The sequence below is a fragment of the Beta vulgaris genome, chromosome 4 (assembly GCF_026745355.1).
Source record: "Beta vulgaris subsp. vulgaris cultivar EL10 chromosome 4, EL10.2, whole genome shotgun sequence".
Lineage (NCBI taxonomy): Eukaryota > Viridiplantae > Streptophyta > Magnoliopsida > Caryophyllales > Amaranthaceae > Beta > Beta vulgaris.
Window position 1 is genome coordinate 37,646,805 of NC_079205.1, and position 14,205 is coordinate 37,661,009.

Below are 14,205 nucleotides of genomic sequence, written 5' to 3' on the forward strand. Positions count from 1 at the left end.
ATACCATTGCATATAATTTTAGGTTACATTTTATCTAATGTGTTGTTTAAGGAGTATTAGGACGATTACAACTCTAATTTGATTGTTCTAGTCATGTTTGTGCAAGTAAAGGTGGTTTTAGGTCAAATTCATCTATTTCATACCATAGCATGTAATACATTCTAGTCTAATAAGTTGTTTAAGGACTAATTAGGATGAAACTAAGTCATAGTTTATATGGGTACGGAATGTTACGAACCTTCTCAAGATCATCGACTTCTGTGCAACAAGTAAGTATATCGAACATAAACCTCATCACGTAATAGCCGCAAGCAACTCCGTCTTGTTGTTGCGCACTAAATTCAAAATTATTTTCAAAAAAATAATTCTCAACATGACGATCAATAAAATTAGGGAAAATAATAACTTAAAGATAGGACAATCAAAATCCTTTACCTTCACTGATTTCCATTGAGGAAGTGTGGCTCTTCTTGGACCACATCCACGTAATCTTTTCATCACACTACAATACCACATTTTATAATAGTTACAATGTTATATGTTAATAAAGAACAAAAAGGAAATGAAAATAAAACAATACCTATTCAATATGCTTTTGATTAGTAAGCCTCGGGTGGTTCTTGACGCATAGAATCAAAATGGTATATTGTGTGAGTTGAAGGAGATATTACCAAGAGCATCCAATGGTGACTACAACAAAAAATTAAGTTCGACAATCATATGTATACCAACAATAGTTATCCAAAATAGTATTATGAAAAGACATTATCAACTAGGTACAAAACATACTCTTCAAGGTATGGGGCAATAATATAGTTATCTTTAGATCGAACACATGCGGTAATACTCCTTTCAACGTACTCATTCGCTTCAGCATGGTTCTTCAAGCAATTGTCACCACGAATCTCTTGTGGACATAACCACCCAACTTTTGAAACAGAATCACATCCAAGTAAATCTTCGTAAAGTGCACTAAAAGAAGATTTAATTAATTTAGATTGAAAATCGTCAACAACCAACAAAATATAAAAGTAGTTATTTTTATTAGATCACCTCATGAAGACTTGTAATATAGATACATTTAACATCTCGCCGCAGAGGAACTCACGAATATCCACTTTATATACCCAAGTAGCTGAATCGTCATCTAAGTAGTGGAATTGAGATTTCTCCAAATCAACCTTTATTGGGGAGGAATCAGGCAAGTTGGTAACACGAGCATGTAGCCAAGAACATGACTTGCTAAGGACTGGAGACATTTTCACACACAAGTGGAGTTCCTTTTGGATTCACATCAGGAGATGAGCCCTTAGATGAAATCTTACCTACAACTACACTCTTAGGTTGTGAATCCGCCTTGTTATTGTTAGCTTTTGAGTCCACCTCATTCTCTTTTGATCGGTTGTCTTGCGAACTCTCTTTGTCCGCATCCAAATTCTTCACTTTTTTGGCCGATTGTGTTTTTTTCTTCAAAGCCTGTTTAAGAAAAGACACCATTACACAAAAAGAACATAGTTGAAATAATCATTAGGAGTATATAGCACATATTTTACCTTATCTGAAAATCGCACCCAAGCACATGGCCATATCACAAAACTACCTTGCGCGTCGTTCAGAACAGTGACGCTCCACTCTGGCCTAGGGACTGGCATTGAGAAATCTTCAAATCCACATATAATGGTGTCTACAGACACACTAAAATAAGAACCTGCTACCGGCAGAAAATGTGATGTCTGGCCCTCTCTCGGTGGTTGTGCCCGACCATAAGCGACCACAACTAACTCACCATCTGCTGATTTGGGAAGTAAAAGATTGCAAGGGGTCTCCTCCTATTTAAAACATAATTGGCTAAGTCAACCATTAACAATATATATCATATAGTTTGTTGGAAAAGCAACTAAAAAACTAATTCTTCATTTACCTCTATATCAGGCACTGGGGGTCAAGTAGCAGAGGTTTAGGTATCGAACCAAGTACCTCTCTAGGTGTCTCGGGATCTTGCTGGCTTAATTTGTCCCCAGGAGTGACATTGAGCTCGAGCTCGTCAAGACTAGGTAATCCCATGTGCTCCAAGATGGCGCTGAATTGATTCTTCATCCTTTTCTCAAGCTCCTCTATTGCAGATTTCATTTTGCTCTCCATATCTTGTGATGCATTAGACACTGAGCTTGATCTTGTTACGGAGTACTCTACACCATAAACTTTTCCCAAGCCTAGTCGTACCCCTCCTTTGCCTTTCACACGTCCATCATGGTCCTTACCTAGTACCATATATAAGGCATGCTTGTTCGTTTGCGGAACAAACTCGCCTGTAACCTCTTTGTTCCTCCACCCAAGCTAGTGAAAGAAAGAACACATAAGAAAACGGTTAGTTGGAAACTGAAAAAGCTAAATCTAAGTGAAATGACCATAAATACTAACCACTGCTTCGGCTATCTTCTTTGTTCCCGGATCAGAAATGGTTCTTCTCCTACTTGCATCTCGAGTATGAAGTGAACAATACCAATCAACAACTCGATCAATGTTCTTTGTCGTAAGTGTAGAGCCAGAAGTTGCCCCTGATGACGAGGTCATGCTTGGGTAAAATTTTTTTTCTTGCATCCACTCCTTTCTTTTCTCTTCATAAGTTTTAGGACCCATATGATGATAAAACTTTTTCTGCTTTGAACTTTCGTAAGCTTTAGCACGCCTTTCCTGTAGATTTAAAATAAAATAAAAGGTAAGTTTAAGTCAATAAATGCATACAATACAAATAAAAAAGTAACTTTATTAAAAGTATTGTAACAATGTTGCTGCCTTCAGTTACAGCTTTGAAACCTCTGATTTCTTATTCAATATTCTAGTTTTTAGCTACTATTTTAATTCCTCTTTCATGCTCCTGCTGCTGCTGTTATCTTTCTGTTGATATTCCTGATACTTTTCACTGAATTCCAGGACAAACTACCATGTTCTTTAGTTCTGAAACTAATTTTTCTGTTTCTTCATACAACTTATCCAACTTAAAAATCCAACTTATCCAGGGCTGCATGCAACGTTAACAAACAAGAGTCAATACTCACTCTCTTATTAGGAGCTTTATGTGACGGACTAAATACACATTTATGCAGCTAATTTTCATACAAGACAGAAGCACTTCTGCCTCAAGTGTAGCAGCAACTGCATACCTCTGTCAACTAGATTTGCTCTACATATTTAAACAAAGGTCTTATTTGTAACACAAACAAGAAAATCTTGGGAGACAACTTCTTGGTAACATCAATACACCACTAAAAAAATAATTCTCGAGAGAATCAATCACGGCCTAAGATCACGTCACCTGCCTTGTAAAGTTCTTTATGCATTATAGTGTTAGTGTGGTTCTTCCAAGGTTAATACTGTTGTATCTATGAATAGTTCCTCGTTTCTTTCTTATGATTTCCCCTAAATCTCGACATTGCAGTTGCGAAAGGCGGCAAAGCTTTTAGATACTGGTGTAGTCAGTGCTACAAGGATCCTCTGGCGGCATCCTATAGCTCGAGTTGGCCTGCTATTTTACCTAGTAAGATAAGTTGAATCTCTTATATCCAAGAATGATTTTTCAATATTCCAAGTTGCATGATGGCAATCTTATTTTCAGGTTTTCGTACATCTGTTCTTGATGTATCTATTGCATAGCCTTCAGGTATGGCCTACCTAGCACCTAAATTGATTTTTCATATTTATGGAAGAATATCTAGGATGATAATCTCGACATAAAACTCATCAACCTACTAAATGAATCTATTAATCTATACAACCTGACAAATAGACAGATCAAAGTTAAAGTGGATATCACAAAATTCCACTACACATTAATACCAGGATTCTTCAAACTTGAAAATTCCCGAAATCAAACATATTGCCAAGATTTTCTTTGATTCAGAAGTGATAATTTGATCATGTATAACAGTATATTTACAATTTCATCAAAATAATCTAACACCAATAGGCTGTTCACTCACTACAACATATAATGTCAACACAAACTATTAGAATAGACAATCTGACTGCAATTGTGATTACAAACCCGTGGTGGTGCAGTGTTTATACCATGTCTATCATACAGAATTTGCAAATAGAATTTAAATGTACTTCATGTTACTGTACCAGCTATGGTGCAAATAAATGTTCACATGGATAAATACTAAAGATAATATGACAGCTGAATGGTTCATAATGTCTTCTGAAGAAGCCTGATTTAGGATTATGGTTTGGATGTGCAAACTTCCAGCTGGTTCTATGTATGGTCAGTTTCAGTCCTCTAGAATGTCTGACTTCCATTCAATTTTCATTCTCTTATATGAAAACAAAATACGAGATGAAAACTTACAACTTCTTTCGGAGTAGTTTTTTGGGCAACAAATGCTTCCCAATCCTCTTTTGTGATGTGATCCCATATTTGATAAGGCAACAATGTCCGTACTTCCGTCTTTTCAGAAGCCTTTTTATTTTCCCTTCCCGCCTCATTTCCCGCTTCCTCTCCTCCTTCATTCTCCTTTTCCTTTCCTTTTGTCAACTTCTTAGACGTAGTTTTTTTTCTTCTTAACGTGATCCATCCACTCACTAACTTTGTCTTGAAGTCTCTAAATCTTTCCACAACAGCCGAAAGAAACACTTCCTTCTTCGCTTCATCGGGTTGAATATGAAATAGATTCTCAAAAAAGGGAAAACATAATAGTTACTTAACAAGTATGTTATACATAATATGCAGCCAAATACTTGGGTAAGCTTCTACACTTACCATTGTATCTTCCCACAACGCCTTCTTCAAACCCTCTGACACCTCACTCCATTTAGCCAAAATGGAGAGTTTGCGCATGCAAATGCCAACTTGTGTCCCATACTTCATACGCCACTTACCACATGGCTGACCAAACTGATTGTATTCAAGGTGCATGGGATCATTCATGTTACTCACAATTCCTTTTGTCGGACCTCGTGCTTGTCTCTTTTTTGGAACGTGACTCACAATTTCACTTGTTGTGGTACGGACTTGTAAGCCGCCTTGAGTTTGAGGAGCTGACATCATCTCATCCTCCTCTTGTATAGGGGCTGCATTATCGGTTTGTTTCTCAGCTTTATCCTCCATCTCACCTTTATCCTCCTCCATCTCCGGATCATACTCGACATCATCATCATCACTAAGATCACGCTCTATTTCATCATTCCCAGTACCATTATCATGCTCCTTACTCCTGCATTTGCGTTTTGTTCCCTTCTTTGATTGGGTTTCATATGCCGTAGAATTAATTCCCAATTCTTGCATTTTCAATTTATTTTCCGCTATCCTCTTTTCTCTACATTTCTAATAATCTCCCATCTTGAATGTCTACAATAAGAGTAGCTTCTGCACAAAGAGTTGATAGACATTTAGATTAATGACAAAGAACTGAGTTTTCAGATCTGTCAAAGGACTTTGACAAGGGGATCCAATACCCCCCCTCCCCCCGCATACTTTTTGTCTTATGCATTGAATATGTCTCTAGAATACTGCGTGTTGTTACTTGTTAGTGAGCATAAAGACTTCAAGTATCATCCAAGATGGAGAAGCAAGCTTAAAACTGACTCAATTGAGTTTTGCTCATAATCTGATTTTATGCTTCAAAGGTGAAATTAAGTCAATCAAGATGCCAATGAGAGTTTTGCTCATAATCTAATTTTGCTCCTTTTATACCTTTGTTATCCAAATAATCCTAGAATAATATCATGCCCACTTCACCTCTGTATGTATTGCATGCAGGAATTAATAAAAAATCAGGTAGCAAACATGTACTTATGGCCAAAGACCCTTGAAATACCTATACTGGATGCTGGGAAGTAAGTGATTGATCACTTAATATGTTCTATCTTTTAACTCTTAGTACATATAGATGATTGTGAAGTTCCCATACATTATTTTAAGTATAAACTTGTGTGTGCTCCAACTTTGTTAGGGCTAGGAAGGAATCTGTCGGAATTTTATATGTCAAGGTTGTGAAAGCAATAAATCTAAAAAAGAAGGATCTTTTTGGAGCATCCGACCCTTAGTTCAAGATGAAACTTACAGAGGACAAGCTTCCTTCAAAGAAAACTACTGTCAAGTACAAAAATCTAAATCCTGAATGGAATGAAGAATTCACTTTGTCTGTCAGAGATCCACAGACTCAAGCTTTGGAGATAATAGTCTATGACTGGGAAAAGGTACATAATAGTAGGGTATGACCATATTAATATTACTATATTAGGAGTTTAGGAAAACTTTTAATCATCTCAAGGTTGTCCTAAATTACATACGATCTATATAATTAGTGCATATGTCAGCAACATTTTGGTACTTCTGAAGAACTGACTGTGGTGCCTCTGGAATTTATCAAAAAAATAGGGAGGTCTTTTGAATGTTATTTTCACAGAAGCAATACTACACACAACTACAGAAACTACAACTAAAAACAAAAATATGCATATATGCCTCAAATTCACACAATAATTCCTCAACAAATCAATCAAACATCTTCCACTGAACTCAAATAACAAGCAAACAACTACAACACTCACAATACTACACACAACTACAGAAACTACAACTAAAAAACTTGCAATTACCAAAATCCAAATTCCTCCAAAATCATCACAGAAATGCAAAAAACTGAGAAAACAAAGATCAAAATCTCAGCAAAATCAGACTAGTGTCCAGGATTATGCTGTGACTCAGGGTGAATCTCGATATCAGAGAAGCCCCTGCATTTGAATAGATAAAGACAAGCTGTCGGAACTCGGAAACACAACAGAAGTGACACAAATGTAAAAAATGAAAAGAGAATACAATTAGTAAAAAGATCATAGCAATTGCAAATATTGTAGACATGCTACAACTAGGAGACAAGGGACGCTATCACACTACTACAATCACAGGCAAGCTCAAAAATGACTGGAACATAAACCTTTTTCAACCAATGAAGACTTTATAATAGGTGATTGCGAGAGTCATAATACCTTCTTGTGCTGTAAAAACAAAGTGAGGAGCAGACAAGCCTTTTTCAACCAATTAAGACTTCTTGTGTTGCTGAACAAGGCTGCAAAATCGAGAAGACTACATTAGTTAGTTTTCAAATTCAAAGTATATTAAATTTCCACATTACTCATTATATAAAGTATCATATGATCGAAAACGTCAAACTAACGTAGAGAGATTCCAAGATAGAAAATAGATAATTTGAGAATATGAACCACAATAATATGCCTCGTATCAAGTAATAGAAAACGTATTCACAAACTTGTATACATAATACCTTCTAAGACTCATTCTGAAGGGTCGACAAGTATCCCTTCCGTGTGATCTATGCGCATATAATTTGTGTCGACATCTGGAGTTATGTCGGTTGTGGGATTGATGAAGGGTGGGGTGTCCTCAAAAGCATCATACTCTTCCTCATCATCAACATCACCAATGCCAAGGATACTTCTTTTTCCCGGTATAACAATAGACCACTTAGGATTAGTAGGGTCTGTTACATAAAATACTTGCTTAGCATGTATTGCAAGTATAAATGGCTCGTCACTTTCATGCAAATGACCCAAGTCTACAAGAGTGAGGGGTCATCATTTCTTACGCAACACCGATTATTACCTAACCACTTGCAGTAGAAGAGACCAACCTTGAAACAAGAATAGTTAAGCTCCCATATTTCTTGAATTCGCCCATAGTATAACAATTTGGCATCCACCGGATTCTGATCCTTAGCGCTCGCATAAAATGTAGATGATGCCAAAACAGAAACACCACTATTTTGCACTGATGAGGACTTTTGATCTCGACCTTCAGTCCAAAATGTAAATCCATTTACATCATAACCCTCATATTTGTTGACAGCTTCATGAGGACCAAATGCTAACCACTTAATGGTTTCAAATACATCATCTTGTTGTTGACATATTACTCGATCATGAAACCAATCAATAAATGTCTTATTGTGCAATTGCATCAATGCTCTATCCCCTTTAGAAGGATTTTCATCCCGTAGCACCTCCATATGCTCACCCAAATACGGATGTACTTCTGCAATGTGATGCAACACATACAGGTTTGCTTGTAAGCGCTTATCTCTAGGAGGTGTGACTAATTTTGAGCCAATCGTACCCTGGCCTTCAAGTCTTCCATCATGACGAGATGTAGGAAGTCCGATAGGTTGTGCACTAGCCAAATACTCAGCTACAAAATTACCAACTTTGTCGCCCACGGTGCCTTGAATGATACTAGCTTCAGGTTGTGCAGGATTCCTCACTTTGTCTTGTAAATTACCCATTCGTCTTTCAAAAGGATAACACCACCTCAAAAACACAGGACCACACAACTTGATTTCGCGAATTAGATGGACGATAAGATGAACCATTATGTCAAAAAATGCAGGTGGAAAATACATTAAAACTTGCAAAGAGTCTCTACAACATCAGCTTGAAGAGCATCAAGTCTTGTCGGATCAAGCACTTTGCTACATATAGTGTTGAAAAATGAGCACAGTTCAGTTATAGCATACCGCACATGTTTGGTAGTATTCCACGAAGGGCAATCGGTAAAAATACTTGCATCATGACATGACAATCATGAGATTTCATGAGCCTTAACTTCAACTACCATTTAAGGATACAAATCTTTTCATGTTAGATGAGTATCCCGATGGAGCTTTGATGTCATACAAAGACTCGCAAAAAATCCGCTTCTCTTCCTTCGATAACGTATAGCAAGCTGGAGGCAAATAATTCCTATTATCGACCTTATTTTTGTTCTCTTTATCCTTAACCTTGTTCAGGTTTCTTTCTTCTTTAGATTTCTTCCTCTTATTGCCTTCATTAAGATTTATTTCTTTAGATTTCTTCCTCTTCCTACCTTCCCTATTCTGAGGCCACAGTTCTGGCCGAACTCCTATCTTTTCTAAGTACAACCGTGAGGCCTTGGTATCCTTCGTCTTACCAGGAATATTCATAAGTGTCGCAAGAATGGCATCACATACATTTTTTTCTATATGCATGACGTCGAGACAATGTCTGACCCGGAGATCTTTCCAATATGGAAGTGTCCACAAGACATACTCCTTTTTCCATAACCCTGTATCCTTTTCCATTGTTTTACCAAAGATCGTTTCAACACCCTTAACTTGCTCATAAACCTCTTCACCAGTCAACGCTCTACGAGCTACTCTCTCTTCAACTTTCCCATCAAATGCATTCTTCTTCTTACGAAAAGGGTGGTGCAGTCGTAGAAACTTTTGATGGGGCATGCACACATGTTTGCACTTAGGAATCCATGTGGATTCCATGTCATCGATACATATTGGACATGCTTTCTTTCCTTTATTCTTATATCCGGATAAGTTGCCGTATGCAGGGAAATCGTTAATGGTGCAGAAAAGCATTGCACGCAATGTGAACATCTCATTAGTATGAGCATCAAAACAGAAACCCCTTCATCCCATAGCTTTCTCAAATCATCGACAAGCGGTGCAAGGTAGACATCTATGTTATTTCCAGGTTGTTTAGGACCAGAGATTAAAAGTGATAACATCATGTACTTGTGTTTCATGCACAACCAAGGAGGCAAGTTATATATAACTAAAAGTACTTGCCATGTACTATGTAAAGAGCTCCAACTTCCGAACGGATTCATTCCATCTGTGCATAGGCCAATCCTCAAATTACGATCTTCATCAAATGGCTTATGCAACCTGTTAATACTATTCTACTCAGGAGAATCCGCCGGATGTTTCAACAAACCATCTTTCTTCCTTCTATCTGCATGCCATCTCAAATTTTTTGCATCTTTCTTTATGGAAAATAAGCGCTTGAATCTAGGAATTATTGGAAGATACCACAATACGTTAGCTGGGGGCCCTTTTGTTATCTCCATCTCCTTCACGCTTATATCGTGACATCTCGCACCGTGGACACTTATCCAAATTGTCATATTCATTCCTATATAGCACGCAGTCATTCGGACAAGCATGTATCTTTTTATACTCTAAGCCAAAGGAACACATGAGCTTTCTAGCATAATAGGTCGACTTTGGAAGTTCATTGCCATCGGGAAACATCTCACTTAACACTTCTAACAGGGAAGTGAAACTAATGTCGGTCCAATTTCCCTGCATTTAATGTTGAAAAGTGTCAACACGGCAGACAGTTTGGTGAACTTTTTACAACCAGGATACAGTGGCTTTTGAGCTGCCTCTGTCAAAGACTCAAAAACACGAGAATGTTTCCCTAACTCATCCTCGACACCCTCCATCATCTCATCCACATGATCCTCATCATCCTCGTGCTCATTATCATTCTCCATTTCCTCGCATGCATGAGTCACGTCTTCTTGTTCATGGACATCATTTGCACGAGAATTCCCTTCATATATTCCCTCCTCACCATGCCAAATCAATACATGGTATTCCGGCCTAAACCCATGACGAAGTACATGTCCCTAAGCAAATCAATATCGCTCACTTTGGACACATTGCCACACTTGACATAAGGACAATAAAATCCTAATTCTCCCGTCCTAGCTTGATGTTCTAAGGCAGAATCACAAAATTCCAGTACCCCATCCACAAATTCTGACGAATCAACGTTACCATACATCCACGAACGATCTCACGCCATCCAAACAGACCTCTTATGACTAATTAATCACATACAATAACACATTGTCAACCATTTAAGCATTAAACATACAAATTCAAAAAAACAAAATATAGCATGAATATATGCATGTCTTCCAGAGGTCCTTATCACTCCAACCTAACCCATCCTTGAACGTCTAATCCCACTCGTAAATGTATGTAAGCTTCTCAATCTATGGAAATTGCGGCAGCATTTCCCTACAGTTCTCCAAGTATACAATGTAGGTAGTTACTTATCTACATATATACCCGGAGAAAATATTAGGGAAATGAGTAGCCGTGATTTCCATAGAAACAAAAAGAAAATATACATTTACCACCTAAGTGAGATCAAACGTCCAAGAACAGTCCCAAAACGGGGACTATCCAAGACTTATTCCTAATGAGTAAGTCTTGGATGGGTATCTAGGCATATGATTATGATGATATGTTAATTTTTTGCATAACAAAAACAAAATTTTGAATAAAATTCATTCCGTTATTCTTAAAGCATTCTTAATGACTATAAATTGAAATATGGCCAGTTTATCTCCAAATAATTAAAAAAAAGTGGTCCAGAAGGAGATATTACATCTTGCTAGCTTCATCTTCGAATAAAAATTCTTTGATAATTCATAATTCTCATCTCATCTTTCTGCTTATGTTAGATAATTAATTACATATTAGAAGTCAACACAATATGCATGACATATAATGTTTACCTAAAGTCACATCACACTTTTAACAAGTTTCTTTTTTTTTTCCTGTAGGAAACTTCAAGAAGTTTCACAACAATAATTACTGCCCTAGCAATAGTTCATACTATTCTTCTTTCAATATGTTCAAAATGATATTAAATAACCTCATACATAAAAGTGGAAGACCAAAATCCATTAACTAAGAACATGACCACATTAAAGATGAAAGGAAAGAATTTGGCAGTGACTCACGAAATGGGAGGATATAATCCGAGGGAACAAGGAAGCAACTAGCATCCCATGAACAAGTCGATCTTCAAATGCAGCATTTTGAGCACAATCAGTGTCCAAGTGCAAAGGATTCGTGTAATAACTGACTCTGGAATATTCAACAACATCCTCAATTGTAAATGTTCTTTTCAGTTATAAAAAAATTCCATCAATAATTCATGTCACTCAAACAATTTGCAAAAAATTTGCTAGAATTTGCGCTCAAACAACCACTAAAACCACCGAAAATTTTGCGAATTGATGACTCAAATTACAACAAGGAAGAGAGAGAAACCTCGAGAGTTTCGTGCGACAGATTGAGGGGGCACAAGCAGCGACTTCAGCGAGGCAGTAGATTTCCCAATTTCGAGTGAGGCTTCTGGGTTTTTTCTTTTGCAATTGAAGAAGGAGGCAACGAATTTCGAGTGAGGCAGCAGATTTCAGTGCAATTGAAACTGATGAGCGAAGTATAGAGATGAGGCGAAGAAGTAGAGAGGAGTTAGGGAGGAGGGTTCTGATGAGCGAAGAAGTAGAGAGGAGTTAGTTTCAGGGAGGAGGCAAGTTGGGTTCCAAAATAATTAATTCATCTAACAATCGTGTGTAGCGAAGAAGTAGTGCGTCCTTCAAAAAATTTATTGATCCAACATGTGTTAATTATTAGCGTTATTAGCGCGTCCTTCAAAATATAAAACATAAGTGTAGCGCGCGAGATCCAACAATCGTGTGCATGTGCTTGGGTTGAATAACCAGAGCACTTATTCACAAGTGCTCCGGTTGACTTATCAACCGAAGCACTTGTGAATTTTTAATATTAAAATTTTACAAGTGCTTGGGTTGATTGTTCAACCCAAGCACTTGACAAGTAGCACATGGAGTTTTTTCCACTAGTGTTCGTTGCCAATATATGGCAGAAGTTTGGTCGTAACGCTAATTAAGAGCATTCTATGTATTTCGTTCTTAATTAAGTTTTATGTATTTCGTCCTTTGTTAAGTTTTATGTACTTTTTTCTTAATTAAGTTTGTATTGTCGTACATGTAGCATTTTATGTAATTTATGTATTTCGTCCTTAAAAATATATTAAAAATGCTAATTATGTCTCATAAATTAATTAATAGATCGTTAATTATGTATGCATAAATAGTGGTAGCGTATTCAATTACATAATAACAAACACTAATTATGTGGATAACTTAATTATGAAAATGATAATTATAATTTTAATATTATTATTTTACTTAATTAATAATAAAATATCAATTAGTAATGAATATTTCATATCATTAAAAGCAAATAACAAAAAATTTATATGATGGTGGTTGGGTGATAAGAGAGAAAAAGTAGTTGGGTGGGGTAAAAAAGTAAGAGAGAGAGGAAAAAATAGTTGGTATGATCTTTTTTTTTTTGTTCACTGTTAAGAAGATAAGTGGAAAAAGATTGTAGGATGTTAGTTTTTAGGGAGAGAAAGTCCGAAAGAGAGTGGAATGATATTTTTTTCACTCATCATTAATGGTGCTCTGACAGCACCATAATTGTATATGGGAATAACCTGAATGAGAGCAGACTAACAAAGAATGAGAAAGACAAAGCCATAAGACCCACAAAGAATGGCTTCCATTTTGGACCATTTAAGCTTACAATTATAGTGCGGCGCGGCAGGCCCCCAACCAAAGAGAGACAAAGATCGAGACAATAAATAGTGACATCAGTAACAAATAGGATGCGACAGCAACGCTAGCACCAGCTACATCGAGAGGACATATTTTCGACCATAAAAGCTTTATTGCAGCCGAACCAGAGAAAGGAGAAAACAAGATGCGTGAAGAATCGAGGGTTAAGATATAGTGAGAAAAAACGAGTCTGGGCTATTTCCACTTGGACTATTCCGTCTGTGCTTCATTTATAGATGTAGCCAGCCACATATAAGAGTTTATGTTTTCTTAATTGTTACACTTCTACTTTTTCTTCTTATATCGTATTCTTTTTTTTAATTGAAAATTCATTCATCGATATTAAGGCATACATCATCTATAATAAAAGTCAAAAACTAAAAAATACAGATCAAATGGAAAGAAACTTTATTCTAATATGGCAAAACCACGATTGTTGAGCAAAAATCACCGTTTTATATACTCTCTTTCACATCGTTGTTTGATGCTGGCTTCTAAGAGGGGGGCCTAACGATTTGATGTAGTTCTGATGTAGAATTAGAGTTAATTCAACTGATCGTACACGAAGTATTGATATTCATTGCAATCCGCACAAAATCCTATCAACAAATCAACTTTCAACTGGAGTCAGGGTCCAAACGACGCTAGAACACAAAGAAACCAAACTAATACACCCGCCGTAAAGGGGTGACTACAAAACCCATAACGAAGGTTAAAGCTATCACACAAATGAGATTTATTGAAAATTACAAAAATACAAAAAAGCAAGAAAATAAACTTACCATGGACAAAAACATCTATGGAAGCCCCTCTATAGGGTTTTTTGTGAGAAGAGGAGTCCTTATATGATAACTTATCACATCAACTTTTTACATTTGTCTACCTTATATGTCCCACCACCCATTTTGATAATCCACCAAAACCTTCCC

At 36.8% G+C, this 14,205-nt stretch overlaps 2 protein-coding genes across 2 annotated transcripts; both read right to left on the minus strand.

The window, feature by feature from the left end:
* Nucleotides 1–1,242: 1,242 nt before the first annotated feature.
* LOC130591128 (uncharacterized) lies at nucleotides 1,243–1,830 on the minus strand. Its single transcript, XM_057394052.1, has 2 exons — nucleotides 1,554–1,830; nucleotides 1,243–1,476 (listed from the first exon to the last, which is right to left on the minus strand). Exons 1-2 carry the CDS (start codon nucleotides 1,650–1,652, stop codon nucleotides 1,243–1,245), a joined length of 333 nt encoding a protein of 110 aa, XP_057250035.1. The 5' UTR covers nucleotides 1,653–1,830.
* A 623-nt stretch (nucleotides 1,831–2,453) lies between these two features.
* On the minus strand, nucleotides 2,454–5,359 carry LOC130590979 (uncharacterized). The gene is made up of 2 exons (XM_057393769.1): nucleotides 4,349–5,359; nucleotides 2,454–2,694 (listed from the first exon to the last, which is right to left on the minus strand). The coding sequence occupies exon 1, from the start codon at nucleotides 5,282–5,284 to the stop codon at nucleotides 4,697–4,699; it is 588 nt and encodes a 195-aa protein (XP_057249752.1). The 5' UTR covers nucleotides 5,285–5,359; the 3' UTR covers nucleotides 2,454–2,694; nucleotides 4,349–4,696.
* Nucleotides 5,360–14,205: the final 8,846 nt, after the last annotated feature.

Excerpts from the sequence above, each read along its gene's own strand:
- LOC130591128 (XM_057394052.1), bottom strand. The coding sequence starts at position 1,652 with ATGCCAGTCCCTAGGCCAGAGTGGAGCGTCACTGTTCTGAACGACGCG. Across the intron at positions 1,477-1,553 it reads GGGTGCGATTTTCAGATAAG|GCTTTGAAGAAAAAAACACA; the intron begins GTAAAATATGTG and ends TTTCTTAAACAG.
- LOC130590979 (XM_057393769.1), bottom strand. The coding sequence starts at position 5,284 with ATGCAAGAATTGGGAATTAATTCTACGGCATATGAAACCCAATCAAAG.